A 25,897-nucleotide genomic window follows, 5' to 3' on the forward strand; every position below is an offset into this window, starting at 1 on the left:
GTTTGTTTTTGAATGACACTGGTACTTACAAACACCGTGTCTCAGGAATGGGTTGCAGATGCTGCCCGTGGGAGCGATGAAGTCAAGTCCGTCCCCGCTCAAGCATTCGATCTCTAGCTGCGACCGTCGCCATTCATCTTCGCAAACGTCCTGAAACAACACGTAATATGTAGAACCGGAAGTGACGTTTTATGATTGTATAAAGTTACTAATGACGTTAATGCTAAACGTGGCAAACATAACTGATCATGAACTTTAATGAACGAAGATTACTCTAACGGCAATCATGACGATCCAAAAGATTTCAATAAGATAAAGGGGTTTCTAAACTTTTCATGTATTGTGGCGATACAGCTTGTGGTTGAAGGACATGTTCTGGATTAACGATGGTCTGCTGTGCAGTGAAACCTCGTTAGCACGATTTCCATGATTTATGTAGATGTCACCTCAATCACCAAATCATACTAGTACAATGGTCTGGTACAGGCAAGCTGCTTGTCTCGAATTACGGCGTCCCTTGGGCACGCCAGCGACCAATGATTCGAATCCCGGTTCACCCCGATTATATTTCCAGGTTTGTCAGCACCATACCCGTGCTCGTGGGTTTCATCGAAGTGGTAAACGTCCGAGACCTGCATCAATCCGGGCCTTCTTCTCACATCACGATGACGTGCAATGACATAATTTGAATACTGTTCAAAGCGGCATTAAACCCAACTCACTCACTCACTATTATATCACGTGTCTGACTCATGAAGAAGGAAATCCCAATGTCGGTAAGTTATTTACTACTGCCGTTTCTGTTAGAGCAAGGTTCTTAATCGGGTCGAGTATGGGATACGTAACTGGAATACTGTTCAAAGCGGCGTGAAACTCCCGAGTGAAACTCACTCACTCACTCACTCACTCACTACTATATCACGTGTCTGACTCATGGAGAAGGAAATCCCAATTTCGATAAGTCATTTACTACTGGTATTCTTTTATCAGAGCACTCACTCACTCAAATAACGGATAACTCGCAATGTTATTCAATGGGTTCTTGGACGTCGAATTGACAAGACACTGCTAGATCGGACACTTGTATTTTAATTGTGTTTTCCTTAAATCTCCATATAGCCACCAAGCTCATGGTGAAATCGTTCCCCGGGAAGCTTTCCGCTGTTATACCATACAAACACTATATACAAGCAGAAACGTCCATCTTCATTCACTGTACATGAATTTCCCGTTCTACGTGTGTCAAGATTTAAATTAATGTCCACGACGGCTCTAAGTGATGGCCCTTGGAGTCCAGAGCCACGAGAAAGAGCAGAAGTTCTGCCAGTGTAATAAACTGGGCCATTCATCAAGTGTTTTCTTTCCGAGATGTCGTCGTTTGTTTTGTTTGAAATATCTTCATTTGCTTTCCTGTAATTTTTGTAGGAAAATGCCAAAATTCTAACAGTTTGTCGTTTAGTTTTCTGTAACATTAGAACAGAACGAGGAACGCTAAAACAACCAGTTTTTTGTCGACAAGTTACTAACATCTTCGCAAAGAAATGCTAAGTGTGCTTTTAAATGTTATTTTTGAATGGAAATATTGATTTGTGGAAATAGCTGTTGGGGCTATAAAAACTTTGAGGACAAAATATTAAAAGCCATTTATTGACATTTTCTTTACCGTGGAATCTGATTTGAAGCTGCCATATTAACTCGTTATAAGCTGGATCCATGCAAGTTAGATAGTGACAATCTCTACCTAATGTTAAGAGCGTACAACCCCACTAACATTATGTCAAATCGTCCCTCAAAGTCGCTAGCAGGCGACGGATTTTTCCATTTCAGCATTCTGTGCATCAATCTATTACAGATATTGAATTAGGAATAATCCAATAGCCATTACTAAAGAGTCTTATTTTCATCAAGGTCCTTTTGACTTGAGGAAAGCCACATTGGTTTAAAGAGAGTGTACAAGAACTAATTAAGGCTGGCGGTTGACTTTTACCGGGACATATAATGGCATCCCCCGAAGGAGCTGGGGGCTGTAAAAGGGGCATTAGCGTACAAAGGGGACATCCAAAAGAGGTCTTTAAGATAGAGATATATCGTTTTATCAGCTATAGACTATTTGTGGCTACACTTAGATAAAGGTTCCAGTGGAACTAAAATACATGTTGTTTTTTTTGTTTTTTTTAAAATAGGTAATTAGAACATGTTATATAATCAGCTGGTGATATTTAGCGCATAAATGCAAATTCCAGCCATGTCTCATTTATTATTGTCTTTTATTTAACATTTTGACAAATAATCAAATAAGTTATCAAAATAGTAATATTTTAATGTATCTTAAATCCGAATAGCTGTGATAAAAGGCTTACATACATTTAAACGTGATACAGGGGCCCGGAAACGTTTACCCTTTTCTCGAACACATGGTGTTCTGTCTAATTTTGATTGATCCATTCATATGATTTTCACAACTACATTATTTTACGCCAGTGGAATCTGTTTAACGGATAATCGAACTGGTTATTCTCTGGTGTTGACGTTTTATATTTAGCTACTGATTAACACATTTTTATATATTTAATCAATTAAAATTGCATTGTTACTTTTTTTTAAAAGCGTTAATTACCTTTCACAGTTACCATTTTGTAAATAAGATACATGTATACAAATACGATTGCCTGATACGATGTCGATTGATTTATCAATGTATTAATTTGTATTATTTTAAAATAAATACGTCATATTTGAAACTTGATACTTCTAGTCATTGATCTTGTACAGAAATATGAAAAAGTTCTTTTCTTTCATTACAGCCAGTGCACTGCCTGCACTGACAATCAGACGGTATCATCTGCTTCCTAGCTTTGTTAACAATAATGGTGGATTCGAGGTCACGTCACATCTGCCCTACAGCAGCATCACGCGCTGTCTATATTTCTCATCCCATATATTATATGAGATGAAACATTTGAAAACACTTTCAATAATTGTCCAGGCTTCAAGCACAGAATCCAAAATTAGAAAATGAAAATATATATTTGGTGAATGAGTAGGATTAAAACATAAACGCCTTCGTATGATAAAAGCTGCATCAACCACATTAAAAGTAACATTGGCAAGGCATATTAAGGATTCTACACCCACGATAAATGTCAAAATAGGAAAACCGGGCGTTTCCATTACGGTGACCACACCCAGGATTACGTCGGCCTTCCCTACATCATAAGCTGGCATACCGTGCTATAACTGGAATACAGCTCAAAGTGGCGCTAAACCCAACTCACTCACTCATCTAAGATTTGACTAGCTCTTCCGGTTGAGCGGATTCAGCATGACACCGTCTTATCAGTATTTAATCAATGATGTTTACAACCTACGTGTACAACCTCATGTAACCTATGGTTATAATTAGTAAAAGCGACGAGATCTTAAAGTGAAACTTTCCATAATCATAAGAATGATATAATCACATGCAATATTCCGTCTCAAGAATTAAATCTATTTACAACCAGCTTCATAGAGAAATCAATCCCCATTTTGGAGTGACCGGAAACATGAATCTATAAATTACTACTGGCTCCATGTTTTCATTCATGGAACCGTTCTCCTAAACGCACCCACCGTGATAAGTAGCGATGTCGTGCAGCTGGGCGACCAACTAGGGCAGTAATTTGGATGTTGAAAGACAAAGGTTACCACACCATACACCTGCCACTAAGAGCTTTATTGTCTTGTAATTGTACAGGCAGAAACTGGCCAACATATGGATCCTTTCATATCCACATACCCTGGTTCCTAAAAATGGTCACTCGCGTTTCTACTCGTATGTCCATTATTTTTTACCTGCTTACTAATTAATACTGAAGCCTCGATAACCTAACATTGCTGTTTATTCATTCATCTTATGGAAAACGTTTTAAGATCGTGCAACGTAAATACTTTTATACAGTAAAATCAATTAGCCCAGTGTCGATGCAAGTGATCATTCATTAATGTGATATTCAACCTCCGACTACTTATCTTAAGAATCTGCAGTAACCATGGTAACCATGAGTGAGTTTGGTTTTACGCCGCTTTTAGCAATATTCCAGCAATATCACGGCGGGGGACACCAGAAATGGGCTTCACACATTGCACCCATGTCGAGAATCGAACCCGGGTCTTCGGCGTGACGAGCGAACGCTTAAACCACTAGGCTACCCGACCGCCCCTCACATGCTTCTGTAAGGTCATGTTTTGTGGCAGGACAATGGCAACGTGTTTATTGTTCGGCCACAGAACATGGTTACTACAGATTCTTAAGAACACTGCGTGAGAATGTTGTTTGTGATGACTGCGGCATGTTATTCAACAAGACCATGCTGTTTATTTGCTCAAATTAATACTGTGAATAAGTATTTACAAAAAGAACAGACATGGTCACTGGACAATCTTGATGTCCTGAAAAAAAATGTGCTGAAAAAAATGAATGTTTTTGTTCCTACTTTCAGAGAAAAACATTGCATGTTTTGAAGCAGTGGCAGAACAGTAGTTTGCCTCCACCAAATAAGCCAAGATATTAAATGATCGGTCTCTCAAAATTGTTCAAAAATTTTACAAAATATATACAACCATATTTTCAATTTGCATTATTTCTATATATTTTGTACTACCTTCTCTATGGTAATGACAAATGGATCCGTAAACCAAGACTTAGAAAAGAGGATAACAGTAATACCATACATAAGGTTTTTGGTTTTGGTTTGGTTTGTTGTTTAACACCGCACTCAGCAATATTCCAGCTATATGACGGCGGTCTGTAAATAATCGAGTCTGGACCAGAGAATCCAGTGATGGACAGCATGAGCATCGATCCATGCAATTGGGATACGATGACATGCATCAACCAAGTCAGCGAGCCTTACCGCCCGATCCCGTTAGTCGCCTCTTACGACAAGCATAGTCGCCTTTTACTGCTCCATACATAAGGATTGATCGTGTGATCGTGTAATAAAAAGTAACAACGTACCTCATTGGTCAGTCTGCTGAATGTCCGAAACGTAAAACCGCCGCTGATTGGACAAAAATATGGCCTGCTTGTATAGGGACCTGAAGAGTAATGAAAAACATTATGGTTTCTTGGTGACAACTTCTTTATTCAATCTCATTAAAATCAGATCTTAGTGCTCCCTACCGCTACACCGAAGATCTAAGCGGGCATTTTGATCCACCAATGAAATGACTAACAGGAAGTCGACATTAGCCAATCAGAAAGCAGCTATCTCGAGCTCTACGGCAGAAGTTTGAAAATGGCGATTCACGACAGAGTTCTCGATTCAAACTTTGGAAACTGGACAAAGTCTGGAATATTTAATAGATAGTCGAGATTTTATGGTAGTAACCCACGGGCTATGGAAAGCTTCTTCCGTTTCAAATGTTTATCCTATTGAAAAAATAAAAGCGACCAAACTCTTTCCATATTCATAAGAAATCTCTGCCAAAAGCAGAGTCGATTGTGCAATTCCGAGAAACGTAGGCGATGTCCAGAATTCAGAATCAGTCGAACAGCCCGTAAGTGTCGTACGGAATATCCCGTGTTAAGCTTTTTGAAGTTGCCTGATTAGGAAACACATTCGTGCTTTCACTTCCGTGATCTCATAAGCGACGCTCTGATTGGTCGGATGAAAGGTCATTCTGGCGTGACCTGTAATGGGATGCTCTCACCTTTGTATAGCGGTAGAAAGAGATACGATCTGATTTTAATGTGCTTGCTTGTTTATTATTGATAAGACAGCATTTCTCGAACGTCTAAACACGGTAACAGTAACACGGTCCACGTGTAAGAGCGAGTGACTTTGTTGGTTTAACGCCTCTTTGAACAGTATTTCAGTTATATCACCGCGTGGCAGCTTAATGTGGGACCTTGATGCAGGTCAAAGACGTTTACTACTTGGGTGAAACCCACGAGAACCGGTATGGTGCTGACAAACAGAGAAACATAATCAGTGTGAATTCGAATCAACGACCACAGGCTTCTGGTACGCCCAAGGGAGGCAAATCTGCACAGTGAATTCGGCCTCTACTACGTCAGAGGGCGGTGGGGTAGTCCTGTGGTTTAAGTGTCATATAGTTATGCCGTAGGTCCGGGTTCGATTCTTCAAACGGGAACAGTGTGTTACGGCAATTCTTGATGGACGTCGTAATATTGCTTGAATATTGCTTGAATATTGCTAAATCGGCGTAAAACTGGAATGAGGGAGTTAACAGAAATAACAGTGACAAAACGATTTCCACATTCATGAGAAGTATCTGCAAAAACAGTCGATTGTACGATTAAGACTATATCATGAGCCTGTGTTCATGAATCACTATCAAATAGTGATGATTCCAGGTGTTCGCGAAAGGCTGAGCTTATCCTGCCCCGACGCCGGCATCCGTCATAAACGCATGCAAAGGCGAGTCAATTGTTCACCTGAAAAGCAACAACACGGGAACATATGGTACAAGTCAAAGTAGGGAATCGCATCGGACATCATTTTTATCACCGATGCGTCAAATTTGGAAATGTCCTCCACATGTCTACCATAAAACATTTACAAACCTCAACTGGGGCCTAGAATGTTGTAACACTGATACCACACCTTCTGAGCAGGTGTTGCATGACGCTCTTGAAATATTCTTTGACAGGGCATGCTCGATTGTACCTCAAACATTGTGAAATTTAAACTTCGGAAGGCATTTGCTTTCATTTTTGACAAATTCACCTGAACCTCTGAAAATAGATATGTAAATATACCTTTGTTCACCACGTTTTGTAACCAAAGCCATAGGGATCAAGGAATGATGATTTTCCTGAAGTTTGTCATGGTGTAATATACATGGTATAATAATGGTATTATAGGTGTGGAATGTAGACTTTCCACTGAATCCTGTTTTAATGTCAACGTCACAACGAACACCAAAGGCCTCCCCAATGCGTAGTTTCATCTCTAAACTCAATCTCGACATGTCATACGAAAAAACACACGAAATGTCAGGACCTGTAATATATTAATACTGCCATTGAAATGAACAAAAGTTCAGAACCCTAAACTCATGAATAATTTCAATATCACAATAATGAATTCGGGTGTTGATGGTTCGGAACAGACTACAGACGTGTAATGACGTTGATACAGGATACATTAAAACGGCAAAGGGAATTAATCTGAAGAATAAAGTCACATGCATATCCACAAACATATCCACAATAAACAGTTGCAGCTAACGAATCCAGTATTCAAAACTAGTTCTAGCTTCGTTTCCATGCAAGGGTGGCTCAGTTGTTAGGGTGCTGCAGAGTTGCGTCCCTTAGTCACGCAAGATGCCTGTGATTGTTTCACCGGCTAATGTTTCTTGGTTGTCAGCACCATACCCGTGCTCGTGGGTTTCACCAAAGTGGTAAACGTCTAAGACCTGCATCAATGCAGGCTTTCCTCGTGTATCAAGCTGCCGCGCCGCGATATAACTGAAATATTGTTTAAAGCGGCGTTAAATCAACTCATTCACTCGTTTCCTTTGCTTTCGCCTATTTTGTTCCGATTTTGACACAATAAAGATGTTAGAATAATCCAGTGACTAATATCATGCGTATTGATGAAAGCAATTGGAATATGATGACATGCATCAACCAAGTCAGCGAGCTTCGCCACCCGATCCCGTGAGCATAGTCGCCTCCCATGACAAACATGGCTTGCTGAAGACCAATTCTAACCCAGACATAATGGATACCAAACATCCTATATTATAACACTTTTATGTAGTACAATGTGTGGCACTTCAACAAATAAATTCATCATCTTCGTCTTCTTTTAGCTTGAAATACATACACACCTGTTAAACCCAGCTCTTCATATATTTCCATATAAAATAGACACTTTTAAATCATATCTTTTATTAATCTTTTTTTGTCACAAAGTGACATTCTCATTGAAATAAAGAAAGCGAAATTAATTATCTAAAAACATCTTGTATTTGATTACCCTTGGGTTTGTTTCCTGTGTTTCTTTGCATCATAAGATATTGCCGAGTTTTAACCAACTTTTCATCAGGTACCAGTCGTCCTGTTTTTATCTGGAATGGCTACCAATCACTTTTTGCTTGTTCACAATTAACCGCAACGATGCAGACAGAATCAATGGACCTATTTAAATATAACTTGAACATAAAAAATATATTTACATGACAGATTGAGAATTCCATGTTTATCAACATATTTCCAATATTTGACAGTAAGCACGTACGTCTATCTAGGGGCATATATCCGAGTCACTATAACATCAAAGCTCATGATTAACCTTGAATTATATTTGCTCGACAACGGTCCTTGTTCAGAGTGGTCCTTGTTCAGATGAAAGGCTGTTCGGGGAGCGCCATCAGCTCTCTGATAAATAAGGTCAAGTCAGTGCACGTCTTGCACGGGTTGTATGTGTTCCGGTGTAACGGTACTGTTTGTTCGGCATATATCACCCTTCTCGCTACCCATCGACAGAAGTCGATACCCTCGTCACGAAAACATAACCAAACATCAGATTAATATTCGCTCTCGTTGACACAGAAACATCAAAGGTGCAAACGCACGTGTCGCACGTGTATCAACAAGCAAAATGGAGTTCTGTTTTTAGCACAGCGATACGTGTTGTTGGCGTGTAGAAGAATAAACAGTATATGCCTTCAGAATATCCGATGGATATGACCGAAATTACTGGCTTGCTGATTTAACCATATCTAACCTCCTCGGTTAGATTTATCTAGTATATATAAAACACCAACGCCAGAGAATAACCATTCTCAATTATAAGCCGAAACAGATTTCATTGGGTACAAATGGCAAAATTAGCTGAGAAAATTATATGAATGGATCACTGATAATCTGTAATAACACCGGGTGTTCCGGAAAAGTCATCATTAATTTATGTAGAATTCTACTAGCAGGACCGCCTCCGTGCTCTCGTGGTAGAACGTCCGCCCGGAGAGCGGAAGGTCAGGGGTTCGATCCTCGGCCGCGTCATACAAAAAGACGTTCAAAGATGAGGGGGGCACGGGTGGCCCAGTCGTCTAAGGCGCCGCGATTTGCTGTGGGCACGCCAGAAACCAATGATCCCGGTTTGCCCCGATTATGTTTCTAGGTTTGTCAGCACCACACCTGTGCTCGTGGGTTTCACCGAAGTGGTAAACGTCTGAGACCTGCATCACTTCGGGCTTTCCTCCCACATAAAGCTGACACGCCGTGATATAACTGGAATACTGTTCAAAGCGGCGTAAAACCCAACTCACTCACTCACTCACGTTCAAAGATGATACTTGATCGGGCTGAAACAAGGACTGTCGGTGTGTCTGAGTGGGATATTCATGGTAAACTGCGGCATGGTATCTCAGTGAGTTAGCATTATAAATCGGCATCAGTACGGACGAGTACAAGCAGCCACACACACGGGCATACACGTCGCTATATAAGTGCAATAATCTTGGACGCGACGTTAAACCGCATTTCACCTCACCTCTAGTAGCAGTAGCAGATATATATTTTGTATTTACTTCAATTATTACATCATATATTGTGTATACGTGTATATAGTAAAGATGATTATTGTGCATTGTCTATTTCTATAATATTTATCGGACAAAGGAACCCACGAAACAATTAACCGAGGCAGTTTTCTTTTACAATTTAAACGCACTTATTTGTCGCGGAACGTAAAACCAGTACAAACACTTGTTCAATGGCCGGAAGTCCGGCCTCAGTGCAGAACAAATATCACTCCGCCAACCGGAAACTGTAGGATAGCATCTAATAGAAGTCTCTATCTCCGCGCCTCGTTCTACCGTAGTATCTCTTTTAAAATCTAACACCAACAGGGTTAAAAATGTATAGCTGTTAGAAGAGTTATTGCGTTATAAAAAATGGGCACTTTTTTCAGATACCGCTGTTTAGAGTTGGGCTATTATCGATCAGTAATTTGCGGCGGTATGCGTGACCTTCACAGGCGTTGACTTAAACATGATGTTGACTCAGAAAGGAGATAGTTATATCTACAGTGATAGCTCCTTATTTGGTATTTCCAGCTCATTTAAGAGTAGCGATTTAAGCAGATAAGAGAGCCATTTAATGTGCTGACAGCCGTTAATTTAACCCTTCTTTGACAAACTCTCTCGCCTTGCAGTCGCTCAATCTCGATATGCTGGCTTTTCTTCTCGCAGCGATAATGTTGGCGGTTTACAAGCAGGCTGATGCTTAAATGTTTCCGTTTTCCATTCTTCCGAGCGACTGCTGGCGATATTCACGAATGAAAGATAAAATCAGCGTCGTAATTGAGAAAAGGATTGCAAAGACACGATAATGTAAGCCTGCCGTTAAGACGCTAGTAATGAGACGAGAGACACACAGCGTAGACATGAGGTGCGCGTGCTATTCACGCGCTCCGCGAGTCCCACTTCCGGTTTTGAGACTTTCTTTAAACAGGGCATCTCAGCTGGGGCCGGCGTTTGTGTAGAAAACCTATCTCCAATCATTACATCCGGTTGCGCGAGATGTTTCCGTTCAATTTCACATCAGTCAGGTTGTCTCGAGATTATAGTTACTCTCATACCTATCCAAGCTTCTTGCAACGTCTTCAGTCAAGTGAGGAGTTTTTTACTCAAAAAACGACCTCCCTTCGAACCGAAATCCTATTCAGTTCTTGTTCCTTTCTTCGATATCATTACTTCCAATTAAATGAACCTAAAGTAATACGATTAATACATAAACGGGACAAGTATTGCTTTAATAATTGGTAATTTGACTATAAATTTACATTTGACTTGCTTGCCGAGTTATCTATCACTCAGTCGATGTCAGCTTGGCTATTGTGAGGCGAAGTAATGTCAAATTACTGGAGACTAACTGTCCATGTGTCTACCCCAGTGCAGCCGTGCCAGGAATCTCTTAGTCACCAGTTCTGCTGCAATTTCAACACTCCGATATTCAAAAACAGGATTTCTAAAGAAAACTCTGGTCACCAGTGTTACTTGTGGTCTGAATTTGATTGCATCTGTAAATCTGGCTGTATTTCAAGTCAATTCTATTTTATGCTTTTCTGATATATAAAGGTTTCCACAGTCGAATACCAGGCTACACTCAATGAAATCCCTATTTTCAAAACAAACTAAAAACATTAAACATAAAAAGTCCGAGATGTCTTTCCTTTTCACTGGTGTGTTCCGAATGCATAATTGATTGATTAAGTGTGGTTTTACGCCGCTTTTAGCAATATTCCAGCAATATCACGGCTGGGGACACCAGAAATGGGTTTCACACATTGTACCCATGTCGGGAATCGAACCCGGGTCTTCGGCGTGACGAGCGAATCCGAATGCATAAAAGATAGGAACAATTGATATACCATTTTTGGGGACAATGTTTCAAATCATTATAATTTGTTGTATTTTGGTTTACTTTAAGGGAATGTAAGACATTATTTGCATTTTGTGTAATAATGGAGACGGCTCGAATCTATGAATTGAGTGAGCTAGTGGGTTATTTTGGTTTTAACGGCTCTTTGAACAGTATTCAATATCACGGCGTGTCAGCATATTGTGGGAGGGCATCCCGAAGTAATGCAGGCCTCAGACGTTTACCACTTTGGTGAAATCCACGAACATAGGTAGGGTGCTGCCAAACATAATCGGGGCGAACCAGGATTCGAACCCATGATCATAGGTTCATAGCGTGCCCAAGGGACGCAACTCTGCACAGCGGATTGCGGCGCCTCAGGCAACTGGGCCACCCATGCCCCTCTAAGAATAGGTTTATTTGATGTAGCGTTCAAGTGTATTAGGAAATGAAACACATTCCCTGAAAGTCAGTCGCTATTGTCTATGTTGATATACCCTCTCTCTGGCCTCAAACCTGATATCGACGTTTTCCCTGTAACTTCCGTCTAACGGATCACAAACAGCGCATGTTTTATTTGATCAATGTCTTCAGTGAATAGATTGCGGACTGATCACATGATCAGCTTGTGACCAAGCGCGTAAATCACAAACAGCTTATGTTTTGACATGTTTCGTGGTTCTAGGAATTTGCAGTAACAAAACTACGGGATACATCAATAATGTATATATTTCGGAATTCGAACCCTGAAACCAAGGGACTTATATTTTGTACCACAAGGCCAACGTGTCGATCTTTACTCTTTTTCTGTGAGCGGGCGGTTCAAAAGTTGGATGTCTGATTAAAGAAATTCTTTACGTTTTGAGATGTATACCCCAAAACACTTTAAATGTAATAAAAGAAATCCTCAAAAAGATTTTCAGGTAGAAAAAGACTCAAGTCATGGAACAAGTGTATAAAGGTAAGATTTTTATTTGCCATTCAACTTTTGACCTGCTCCCTAAGTGTATTCATGGAATGTGGTTCAAATACATGAGATTGGATATTTCGCCTATGACATTTCAGCATAAGGCCGAACTGCGGAAATACTGCTACATCATGAGAAAGTCATGATAATCGTATAAATTATAAATCGTCGAACAGCTAATAAATCGTTATGACAGATTGGTAAGTATTGTAACATGTCAACTCACAAGGACCCAAAAAATCATTATTACACCGAGTCTTAGAAAAAACTCCTTTTTCACACCAAAAAACTAAAAATACAATTAAGATGACCGAAGAAAGTCTACCGTCTGGCTTAAATGGTAAAAGTAGTTTTTTCCTACGGTCCCCCGAGTCCGGTGCATTTGTCTGAAGCGGGACGTGGGATGCGGGCCGTGTGCAGATCGGCGTGCACGTGGTAATTGGCGGGAGATCACTGTCCGTTTCTTCATGCCTCTCTCAGCTTATCTCTTATTTCTCAATTTTCCTAGGATTAGTTAATGGTGAGAAGTCGTGCTTGACTGAGATACTTATCCGTAGAGAGGCCCAATCGTTCCGTAGATCGATCACTAAGCCATGGCTTTCTTTCAAATTTATTACCCTCAAGACGGCCGTCAAACAATCTGCTGTCCATTTTCGGGGGCATGATCAATTGGCTTTTTGAAAGAAAAAACTAGGAAAAGCATAGAAAAAGTTCCCCCTCCGGAGGATGGTAAGTATGTACCGACGTGCCATCAGAAGCTCGGCAATAATTACCCATCCAACAAACTAGAACAGTAGGGAGGCATTGATCAGCTATGTCTTACTTCAGATCTTAGTGGAGTCACAGCTGCCCATACGGGCATCAATGCATAAACATTGGGGCTCTATTAAGGATGCTCCCGGGCGAATTCGAAACACTGACTCCGTGATCCGAGTATCCACGAAGACATTCCGAAGAATCCGTTTGGACATATAATCTTGTCAACAGAGAAAGGCCTCGGACAAAAGAACTTGATGTTTGTTAATGAAAGCTCACCGTTGACGCCATTAAACGGAGTTGGCGAATCGAATACGCCCCGTGATGTTTAAAAGTCAGATCCATCAAGCAGCATGATTTGTAAATCATTTAATGACTGGGGAGATAATATGAAGGTGAATACTAGGCAGCCATTACAGAGATGTATGGGATGGGGAGTCTACTCGGCTCTAGCGGTCGGGGGGAGGGGGGGGGGGGGGGGGGGGGACTCCCAGTCATACTTTCCCAGGACATGGAAGACTTGAGAGAGAGAGAGAGAGAGAAAGAGAGAGAGCGAGAGAGAGAGAGAGAGAGAGAGAGAGAGAGAGAGAGAGAGAGAGAGAGACGGTGAGAGTTGGAGGAAGTGAGGGAGAGAGATAGGGAGGGAGGGTCGAAGAGAGGGAGGGAGAGTGAGACGGGGAGAGATTTAGGTGGGCGAGAAAGACGGGTTCAGGTGAGGGAGGAAAGCGATAGCTAGAAGGATTCGGGTGGGAGAAGAAAGCTTCGGTTACGCCAGCGGGTAGACGGTGGTGAGGGCAGACTGACGGTGCCTGGGATACAAGGATTCGGGTGGGAGAAGAAAGCTTCGGTTACGCCAGCGGGTAGACGGTGGTGAGGGCAGACTGACGGTGCCTGGGATACAAGGATTCGGGTGGGAGAAGAAAGCTTCGGTTACGCCAGCGGGTAGACGGTGGTGAGTGCAGACTGACGGTGCCTGGGATACAAGGATTCGGGTGGGAGAAGAAAGCTTCGGTTACGCCAGCGGGTAGACGGTGGTGAGTGCAGACTGACGGTGCCTGGGATACAAGGATTCGGGTGGGAGAAGAAAGCTTCGGTTACGCCAGCGGGTAGACGGTGGTGAGTGCAGACTGACGGTGCCTGGGATACAAGGATTCGGGTGGGAGAAGAAAGCTTCGGTTACGCCAGCGGGTAGACGGTGGTGAGTGCAGACTGACGGTGCCTGGGATAGAAGGAATCGGGTGGGAGAAGAAAGCTTCGGTTACGCCAGCGGGTAGACGGTGGTGAGGGCAGACTGACGGTGCCTGAGATAGAAGGATTCGGGTGGGAGAAGAAAGCTTCGGTTACGCCAGCGGGTAGGCGGTGGTGAGGGCAGACTGACGGTGCCTGAGATAGAAGGATTCGGGTGGGAGAAGAAAGCTTCGGTTACGCCAGCGGGTAGGCGGTGGTGAGGGCAGACTGACGGTGCCTGAGATAGAAGGATTTGGGTGGGAGAAGAAAGCTTCGGTTACGCCAGCGGGTAGGCGGTGGTGAGGGCAGACTGACGGTGAGAATGGTTTGGCATGGAGTAGAAAGCATCGATTGGGAGAAGAATGCGTCGGTTACGTCGACAGAAGTTGCCGGGGAGAGAAGGATTTGGGTGGGAGAAGAAAGCATCGGATGTGAGAGAGGTGACTTTGGTTGGGACAGAGGGAAGGTGTGGAGTTGGCGCAGAGATAAGATGTTGGTCTGGGAGAGAGAAAGTATTCCGTGTAGAGAGAGAGAAAAGGCATATAGCTGGGATTAAATACCTCGGCATTCGTCTAAAATAACATTCGATACATATATTCTCAAATCAAATCTTCAACGAGGATGAATGCATTCCAGCACTTACCAACCCAAGGCCATTCGTCCAAATTGAGATTACTCTCATCACAAAGTCCGGCATCGTTGGTTTCTCTAGGTGTACCTGAAAGTAGAACCACACGTGACAGTTGAACTTCCATCTGATTGGTCAAACCTTTAAGCAATAATCGGACAGCTGACAAAGTTTGATTGGCACATGGGCAAGGAATTATCTAATAAAAGCTCCCGCTTTCATAAATGATTTCTGCTCCGGGAAAGTGTGTCAAAACTAACAAACTAAATTACCAATCATCAGAGCGAGTTTCCCTAAGGCCTGGCGACGTTCTCGTCCTAAACAGCTTATCATGTTACAATAAGCTGGTAACCACATTCGCTTCTAACACATTAAAAATCCATATCTTATTTGATTACATGAACACAAGCAGATACAGAGGTCTTTCCTAACTAGACTGAACGCATGAGTTAACGATTAAACACGTTGATAACTATGCGATATTTAAACGCAAGATGGGGCAGTCAAAAGTTCATCGATTCTCTGTAGTAAATATGAGCATATCGAGAAAATATGATTGCTGTAAATTAAATCAGCATGGTTCTGCTATCTTGTCAAACGAACGGCTTCTGTGCAGACCGGGCGCCTATTGTTGAGCTCTGAAGGAGGCAACGAAATCGAGACGCATATGTTTCTAATGTAGTCGATTTCTCGTCTATCAATGTTGTTCTTTAATGCAATTGTCATTATAGGGATGTCATAGCGTTTTATACGGTTCAACAATAAGACCTTTCTGCATGTATGCTTTAGCGAAATTAAATGTTTGCATTAACAGTTTAATTCCGTTTTATGGATATGAAATTGGTAACATTGTTAAGGAATTATGCTTAGTCTTCTGTAACGCCGTCAATATCGTTTACCTAGTGTGCTAATTCGCAATCAACAACCGATAGATATTACACATGCCTATTACAGAGAACGTTTACCTTGTGTGATGATTGGCAGTCAACAACCGATATATATTACACATGCCTATTATAGAGAAGGTTTGCCTAGCGTGCTGATTCGCAATGAACAACCGATATATATTACACATGCCTATTATAGAGAACGTTTACCTTGTGTGATGATTCGCAGTCAACAACCGATATATATTACACATGCCTAATATAGAGAACTTTTACCTAGCATGCAAATTCGTAATCAACAACCGATATTTAATAACATCACACATGCCTATTGCAGAGAACTTTTACCTAGCATGCTAATTCGCAATCAACAACAGATATATAATTTTATCACATATGCCTATTGCGGAGGTTTACACTGCGTGCTAATTCGCAATCAACAAGTGATACATATGCCTATTACAGAGAACGTTTACTTATTGTGCTAATTCGCAATCAACAACCGATGTTTAAAACATCACACATGCCTATTACAGAGAACGTTTACACAGCGTGCTGATTCGCAGTCAACGGCTGTTAGATATCACACATGCCTATCACAGAGACGGTTTACATAGCGTGCTGATTCGCAATAGAACACTATCAGCTACGTGATAATACTGCTCAAAATGCATGTCTATCATTTGTATCTGGAATGTTTGTCGTAAGAGGCGACAAACGAGATCGGATGGTCAGACTCGCTGACTTGGTTGATGCATGTCATCGTATCCCAAATACGTAGATCGATGTTCTTAATGCCAATCATTGGATTTTCTGGTCCAGACTCGCTTATTTACAGCCCGCCGTCATATAGCGGGAATAGTGCTAAGTGCGGCGTTAAACAACAAACAAACAAACAAACAAATACTCATGTGTAGTAAATCGAATACACTATACACTGAGTGCGGCGTAAAACAACAAACAAACATTTATGTCTGGAACATTATTCAGAATTTCGCATTAACCGAACTAAAGCAAAACCTCGTTAACCCAGACATTAATCCGGACGGGATCCGTTCACAGTGACAAAGTCCGGATTGAAATTTTTTTTTAATTGAATTTATAGCCTGTTTAAATCACGTACAGTAAACTACGGTTATAACGAACACGCTTATAACGAACTGACCGATATAACGAACTTAATTTTTAGTCCGGGCTCATAACGAACTGCGGTTATAACGAACTAAAATTAGTGGTCCCTTTGAGTTCGTTATAGCCGTAGTTTACTGTATAGTTCCTAACAGAAGTCGTTCAGAAAGCGAGATTTCCAGACTACCAGGGTTTTCCTCTGTAGCATCCTTTTAGACAATAAACAACCGATAACGTACACGTATGAACCGTTTTTTTCAGGATTGTACTTGGTATTTGTATTTTTTTACATTATAATCGCATGTATAGGTCACTTTAACACTTTTTAGTTTTGAATAACATCTTCATAAAGGAAAGGGAGTCAGGATCGCCGACTTGGTTGATGCATATCATCGTATCCCATTTGCGGAGATCGATGCTCATGGTGTCAATCACTGGAATGTCTGGTACAAATTCGATTTATTTGCAGACTGCTGTCATATAGATGGAACAAACAAAATAAATAGATGATAAATCTAGCCGGCTATCGTTTCAATAATGTTGTGCCTGTGTGTAACCCCTTTAACGAAATACAGAACATTACCACATGTCAAGATATTGATCGTGTTTATGAAATGTGCGTCACTAGTGCTATACCATGTCTTCCAAAGAGCGCACACAAACGGACAATAGGTAGGTAGGTAAACAATGCATACCTACCTATTGTTCTCTGTGCTAATCAGAACAATCAAGACAGGTAGATCAATATTCAAGACCTGCCGTGAGTTACTGACATGTTGAGGTGATGAAGTGCGCCCACCGTGCCAACCGTATCGCAGCTGATGAGGTTACACTATCGTACATGTATATGAAAGCGTCGGTACACAGGAACGGCTGAAGTTCTTTTAACGTAAAGGGGGCGGTGGAGTAGCCTAGTGGTTAACGTGTTCGCCCATCACGCCGAAGGACAGGGTTCGATTCCCCACATGGGTACAATGTGTAAAGCCAACTTCTGGTCACTCCCCTACCCCCTCGTGATATGGTTAGAATATTACTAAAAGTGGCGTAAAACCCAATTCACTCACACATTCAATATTTAACGTAGAGCCCTGATGTCTCGTTCTCAGCATGTCGTAGACAGACAATTTTGTCAATATATCGAGCTATCCGTAGCTCGAGACAAGCGAAATACCCATGTTAGACAACGCCGATAAGGGTACTGCCTTTATGGTACATAATGGTACTTAAGCGAGTTAAAGGAAACCAATTTTACATGGTAATACCTTTTTTTGTCAATTTGAAATAAATTAAGTATCGATATCCACAGTAAGATCAAACATGATACGCAGCATAATCATATATATTACCAAAATGGCGTCATTAATCATTCCATTTTAATTCTTGAATTTTTGTTTGGTAAAAATAAAATACATACTCTATTTGTGTTTGTAATATGCACTCAGCGATAAATGATGGCGTATCAAGGTTACCCAGTACACGCGGTGCCTGAACATATGCACCTATCTATTATACATTGATTTACACAGTGTATAGTACCAGTGCCACCCCGTAGTTCACAAAGGGAAGTACAATCGTCATACACAGCGTATCATATGCATAATTGCGCCACGAGTGCTGGGGAAGGGCTGTTAAGTCGCGCTTTTAGTCATCTAATGGATTAACTGTACACATCTCAACAGACTCTTCTCTTTTGACGTAAACAATAATGTCGTCGAGAGATATGCACGCAATAAGGTTATAACTGTACTTATGGAGGGAGAGAGAGAGATAAAAAGAGAGAGGAGGGAGAGTTGGACAGGGAAGGAGGGAGGGAGAAAGGGAGGGAGGGAGAGAAAGAGGGCAGAGAGGGAGAGGGAGGGAGAGGGGAGAGAAAGGGGGGGAGAGGGGAGAGAGAGGGAGAGGGAGAGAGAGGGGGAGGGGGGAGTGGGGAGAGAGAGGGAGAGGGAGAGAGAGGGGAGGGAGGGAGAGAAAGGGAGGGGGAAGAGAGAGAGGGGGAAAGGGAGGGAGGAAGACTGAAGGATTCTGTGAGAGGAGTACATTTTAGGGTAGAGAGAAAGCGTCCAATAGAGAAGGATTCGGGCGGGAGAGAAAGATGGGTTCAGGTGGGAGAAGACAGCGTTGTGTCAGAGATAGATGCGTCGGGTGGGATTTTCTCCATCTCCGCACGTGCCTGTTTTTGGCTTATAACAACACGTATTTTGTACGCGAGGCTTAAATTGTCTCAATGAAGCTGGTTTTCAGGAATCTTTGTTTTAATATTTGAATACGAGCAAGTATTTGACCCACGCTCATTAGCTTAGGGCATGTAGATATACACAGTACACACTGATGGTAATGATACCGTCTGTTATGCAGTGATGACACCGTCTGTTTTGCTGTAATGACACCGTCTGTTATGCTGTGATGACACCGGCTGTTATGAAGTGATGACACCGGCTGTTCTGAAGTGATGACACCGTCTATTATACGGTGATGACACCATCTGTTATGATGTGATGACAACGTATGTTATGCGGTCATGACACCGGCTGTTCTGAAGTGACCGCACCGTCTGTTATGCAGTGATGACACCGTCTGTTATGATGTGATGACACCGTCTATTATACGGTGATGACACCATCTGTTATGATGTGATGACAACGTATGTTATGCGGTCATGACACCGGCTGTTCTGAAGTGACCGCACCGTCTGTTATGCAGTGATGACACCGTCTGTTATGATGTGATGACACCGTCTGTTATGCAGTGATGACACCGTCTGTTATGCAGTGATGACACCGTCTGTATGCAGTGATGACACCGTCTGTTATGATGTGATGACACCGTCTGTTATGAAGTGATGACACCGTCTGTTATGCGGTGATGACACCGTCTGTTCTGAAGCGACGACACCGTCTGTTATGATGTGATGACACCGTTTGTTATGCAGTGATGACACCGTCTGTTCTGAAGTGGTGACACCGTCTGTTATGCAGTGATGACACCGCCTGTTATGCGGTGATGACACCGTCTGTTCTGAAGCGACGACACCGTCTGTTATGATGTGCTGACACCGTTTGTTATGCAGTGATGACACCGTCTGTTATGCAGTGATGACACCGTCTGTTATGCAGTGATGACACCGCCTGTTATGCGGTGATGACACCGTCTATTCTGAAGCGACGACACCGCCTGTTCTCTCATTATTCATTCCGATGTGAGGCTTTTCACCAACAGCGATATGAACTCTTAAATAAGCAATATCTTAAGTTTCCAAACCTGTCCCAATTTAAGAAACTTATGGCCACTAACAGCGTAAGAGTAAAAAGCCTATCTTAATTCCTTAACAATGTGTACAATACAACTGGTAAATTGTATTAGTATCCACGCATCCTATTTTTATCATTCTTGTTAAATGCTGTCATTTTGTACATAATACAAATTGTATATAGTTGTATCTCATGTACCATCGTGGGTGTTTTTTCTGAGAATAAATGAGTATGAGTTTGGTAATCAGTAGTAACCGGTTGTACCATTAAATCCCATCCCTCTCACTTACGTTATCCGTACTTATACAAGGACCACGACAGCTGTATTGAGCTTTAAGCAAGGTGATATTTGAATACATAGTTTTATAATGACTCAAACTGTGCATCGTCCTCTACCCCCAGGTCTTGACGATAATATGATTTGTATGATTAACGCTTTGTTTTAAAAAAGGAGTATGTCCTTGAACAAAGGACTACGATAGAAGGCATCTGTGAGATACTGTCAGCTTGATTACTTCAAGGGGACATGGGACATAGTTAAAATAATAACGTGCCATATTTGAATCCACAGAGGAAGCCCTTAATTGGAGACTGGATGTGGGTCTCCTTACGTTCTCTCCAGTACGTCAAAAAATATATTACTTCTACCACAGCGTCATGAAGATGACGGGATCTCGACACATGATGTAAACTGACTAACCGAGTGCACTCAGCTCTGACCAGGCCTTGTCGTTTTCTTGGAAGTATTGGGCGGTCGGGTAGCCTAGTGGTTAAAGCGTTCGCCCGTCACGCCGAAGACCCGGGTTCGATTCCCGACATGGGTACAATGTGTGAAGCCCATTTAAGGTGTCCCCCGCCGTGATATTGCTGGAATATTGCTGGAATATTGCTGGAATATTGCTAAAAGCGGCGTTAAACCATACTCACTCACTCACTCTTGGAAGTATTCATGTAGGAGGACGTTCGACATACGAGACATTTGATAACAATACCTAAAGTATTGCTTTTTAAAAAAAATCAATGCATGTTCTATTACCGGAGGAATATCTACTCGAGGTTTCGAGAGTCATTACCATCTTTGGTAAATACCAGTAGACGATACAGCACTAATGAGCCTTTAAATCAACGTTTTAAAGCTAAAAGCATATTCTATTGTACGATTCCGACTTTTTCATAAGCATGTGGTTATGAATCACTATGAAATAGTGATGACACCAGGTATTCGTATAATGGTGAGCGTATCCTGCCCCACACGTGGCACCCGTCACAACACATGCAAAGGCAAGTCAATTCTTTCACCGACATGTGGTACAAGTCAAAATACGGAATAGCATCTAAACACACCCAGCGCAGTTGTAAGAACAACGATTGTTCGAAGAAACACATTTTTTGTTGAATTAGCGAGCGAATATATTATATATTTCAGTTTCAGTCATAATATGGCAGAGGATTCAAATGGTTCCACATTAAATATCCATTGGAATCGAAACCTGGAACTTGATGCATTCAACGACAACTTGCTACTCAAGCGTCCCCTACCTCATGCCACTATAAATGTTAGAAACGCGATTTTAAACGCTCTCAGCATGATTTGATCGGAAAATCGAACATTCTAAAAACATCATATTTTCCTACTAAAATATACAGTCATTACTCAGTTACAAGCTGAGTGTTACGAGTGTGCGATGGACAAATTTAGACGTGTACTTCATGGTTTCAAATCCCTTTGACAACATATCCATCGACCCCATCTTGAAACATTACATAGTTACATCGTAAGATGTTAATGCGTCCAACCAAGCCTTCGTGAGCACAGCTCACCTGGATGTAATTCTAATTACTTTGTTAACTGAAAGTAACAATCACTTGCCATTAATTATTTCCAGCTCAAAGTTCATGTTTTCATGAAACCTATACTTAACTGATTTCGTTGTGCTTTCTACCTCGACAGATCATCAATACTCACAGAAGCAGGGATGACAGCTACTAAGGGTAATTGATTGTTATTGTTTAGCAACAGACAGACAAATTCCATAGCTACTTACGACAAATGAATACTGAAGTTTTTGCAAGGCTTGGTTGGAGTTGGTAAAAATGCCCTCTGTCAACTCGATACTGATTGATAAACTATTGATGTATTGCATGGCATTAAGTCCCATGGTATGATGTGATATATTACACTTATTGACCTTTGTGAGTCGACATATCTACTGGAAAACCGAAATGTCTAAGTTGTAGTACTTAACCACAGATATATCTTGGGTGTGTTATACGTACTTATTGACCTTTCAAACAGCCACTAAAATACATATAAAAAATGGAAATATGTATGTGAGAAAGATGTATGACATGCATACGTACAGCAGTCGAGTTCTAGTTGACGTTATAATGCTTGATGTATTACAAAGTCCCATGGTACGGTAGCCTTTTTTGCTTTTTTCTTGAAATTTCAAGATACTAAGATGCATTTTCAAGATACTACGTTGAAATTTCAAGATACCAAGTTGAAATTCCAACTTTTTATCTTGAAATTCCAACTTATTATCTTGAAATTTCAACATAACCTTTCGAAATTTCAAGTTAATATCTTAAAATTTCATCTTATGTATCTTGAAATTTTAACTTAGAATGGGGGCGGACGGGTAGCCTAGTGGTTAAAGCGTTCGCTCGTCACGGGTTCTATTCCCGACATGGGTACAATGTGTGAAGCCCATTTCTGGTGTTCCCCGCCGTGATATTGCTAGAATATTGCTAAAAGCGGTGTAAAACTATACTCACTCACTCACTCAACTTAGAATGTATCTTGAAATTTCAACATAACTTCTTGATTTATTAAGAAATAAATGACAAAACAAAACACTATAAAAAGGCTTCCGTACCACGACGTACTATCCTGCTCTAATTGACCTTTGTGACTCATTCTTACCTGGCATTTAATTACTGTAGGATATGTTTCGTGTTATTTGTCCTCTTACTGACCTTTAACGCACTAAAGTAAGCTCAAAACTAACAAATAAAATATTCAAAAATGTTAAAAAAACATGCATGTTTGTAAGATGTATCACATAAGTGCTCGAGTAACAGCTCTCGTTATGATGTGTATCGCTGTCAGCAATACGTATAGCAGAATAATAGATCAGTTTATACATTCTTTTCGAACGTAAGTTGTAGATAATGTGTTCAACGTCATCTTTGAAATTCAAACTCGCATTCTCTCTGTTGGTATATAGGATTAATTTCAGCGATGCTAAATTTGGTCTGAAATCAATTATAGAATTAATATACAATGTTATTGTATGTGCTTAGCTGATACTTTCATTCCAATATTAAACCAATAAAGCGAATTAACACTTTTAAATAACCCAATCGAATAATAACAATGTTAATCTTATCGTTTTACAGACATTCTGTGATTTACATCCTTTGCGTTTCTTTTAAATTAATATACGATCTTTACCTATCTATATAAACGATGGAATGATATAGGTACGTCTATCGATTCATCGATAACAAAACAGCGAGATGTTTATCCATGCAGTGTTTGTATTGACGCTGTTAGCCTTCCATTTTGTAGAGTAGTCACCTGTGTATTGAGAATATTTTTCATTTGTAATTATCTATAAATACGAACTATGACGCCTGGCAACAGCGACAGTAACCCCCCAAGGGAACCCAGGAATTGTACTTGTTAGGTACACCTAGCAAGTGCCAGCGCTGCACTGAATGACCCGCTGTTTAACTGAGGGTGGAGAACATGATGATGCTCTATCATAACGACCAAGGCTTCGGGACTCGCTGTGTAGAGCTGCGCGCTTTGACGTGTCAGGATCCGCTGGTCTTGGGTTCGAATCTCATATTCGTAATTGGTTGATCAGAATCGTATCTTTGATATTTGGTATCATTTCGTGTTTATTTCCCACACCAAGCTGACACGCCGTGATATCATTGAGGGTGCCAAACCCCTTTTTGTACGCCGGATGCCGAGCACTGTTAGACGGTATTCCGGATGCAGTGCAGTACGCCGGATGCCTTGAAATGGTTATCCGGTATGCGGATGGCAATATTTGAAAATGTTGTTATTGTCTTCTTCTTTTCTTGGTATTTTTTTTTACTTACCAAGAGTGACAAATATTAAGCCCTCATCTTATGAGCTTTGAAATAACTGGTCCTAACTTTGAAATAATCTATCCACAGAGCATGCGTTCGTGTGTTTTATTAAACACTTTTCTCAACACTCGGCCATGTCATGAGTCAGACAGAGAGGGCATGTGCATTACATATTGATTGTTGTATGCCACCATATAACCTAATGGGTCCTAGGTGATCCCAGTGCTGTCAGTAGCACATGTGTCTCTTGCAATCAGATCAGAGAGATCGATGGGCCAGGTAAACACAGAGGTGTCTTCTTTGTCTTGTGTTAATAACCATGGTTCCATCCTCAGCAAAACACGAGTACACAACCAAGGCTCTAATTCAAGATCATGATAAATAATGACATTGTACATTTGGGATGGTTTTGCATATGACTGGACTAAACAAATGAATTTTAATACTTAGGTCGCTGTTTCCCGTTCACGTTTTGAAGTTCACGTATTAAGGTAATGGATAGCGTAATATTGATTTAGACTGACAGTCAATAACGTTAATATCTTAAGGATGTTCAAATTCACATTGGCATGTTCAAAACGAGTCCAAACTAAATAGGGACAGATTGAACTGTGTCTCGTTTGTTTCTGACTGCGCATCAACTGACTGAATTGATAAAATAACACCACTTGGAAATAACGGAATTTCTTTTATCTGTCATTGACTTTGATGATAGAACTATTTAAATACTGTTATCAAAACAATGGTGTATCATCATGTTAGGTGCCAATGTTCTGTGTGTACTGGCCACGGTTTAATTAGGTTAGAGCCAGCGGACACCTGGCGTCTAATCGTTGAAACGCTTCAGTTTTATCCAACCATTTAAAAAAGATTAAACACCGGGTCCTTTTGTTTTAACCTTTAATTAAACGCCTTTAGTCTAGTATCCTTGTATCATATATTACTGACAGTAGGGTCCCGTTCAATAAGGCGATCACCGCACTTTGACTGTCTTACTTGTTTCTTTGTTTGTTGTTTAACGCCGCACTCAGTAATATTCCAGCTATATGACGGCGGTCTGTAAAAAATCGCTGTGCAGAGTTGCGTCCCTTGGGCACGCCAGAAACCTATGATTTTGGTTTCGAATCCCGGTTCGCCCCGACTATGTTTCTAGGTTTGTCAGCATCATACCCGTGCTCGTGGGTTTCACCGAAGTGGTAAACGTCTCAGACCTGCATCAATTCAGGCTTTCCTCCCACATTATGCTGACACACCGTGATATAACTGGAATACTGTTAAAAGCGGCGTTAAACCTAAGCACTCACTCACTCAAGCATGCCTTTCATCTGCCTGATTAGTTAGTCGTCACTGACGCTGAGTGGGCATAAGTGCATTCAGATCTTGCAATCTTCAGTAGCAAATGTTGGTGTGCTCTCTGATAATGATGTGCAAAGATTCTGTCACGATACATCCAAACACAGGTTTTAAAGCACCCCGCAGACATCGTGCCCATACCGCTGTCCGTTCGTCATGAAATGTGGGTTACCCAATTATAGTGTCCAGGGATATTTCAGTCTTTATTTGTGGATG

The 25,897-nt window shown here is 41.2% G+C and overlaps 1 protein-coding gene across 1 annotated transcript in view; it reads right to left on the minus strand.

The window, feature by feature from the left end:
* Nucleotides 1-25,897, minus strand: part of LOC124144162 — a 128,563-nt gene that overhangs the window by 49,536 nt on the left and 53,130 nt on the right. Inside the window, exons 4-6 of the mRNA XM_046513423.2 lie at nucleotides 14,974-15,048; nucleotides 5,000-5,079; nucleotides 30-150 (exon numbers count right to left, since the gene is read on the minus strand). Of these exons, the coding sequence (XP_046369379.1) occupies nucleotides 30-150; nucleotides 5,000-5,079; nucleotides 14,974-15,048 (276 nt within the window). The remainder of the gene's footprint in view (nucleotides 1-29; nucleotides 151-4,999; nucleotides 5,080-14,973; nucleotides 15,049-25,897) is intronic.

Source organism: Haliotis rufescens, unplaced genomic scaffold, assembly GCF_023055435.1.
Source record: "Haliotis rufescens isolate VD_foot unplaced genomic scaffold, xgHalRufe1.0.p SCAF_7, whole genome shotgun sequence".
Taxonomy (NCBI): Eukaryota; Metazoa; Mollusca; class Gastropoda; order Lepetellida; family Haliotidae; genus Haliotis; species Haliotis rufescens.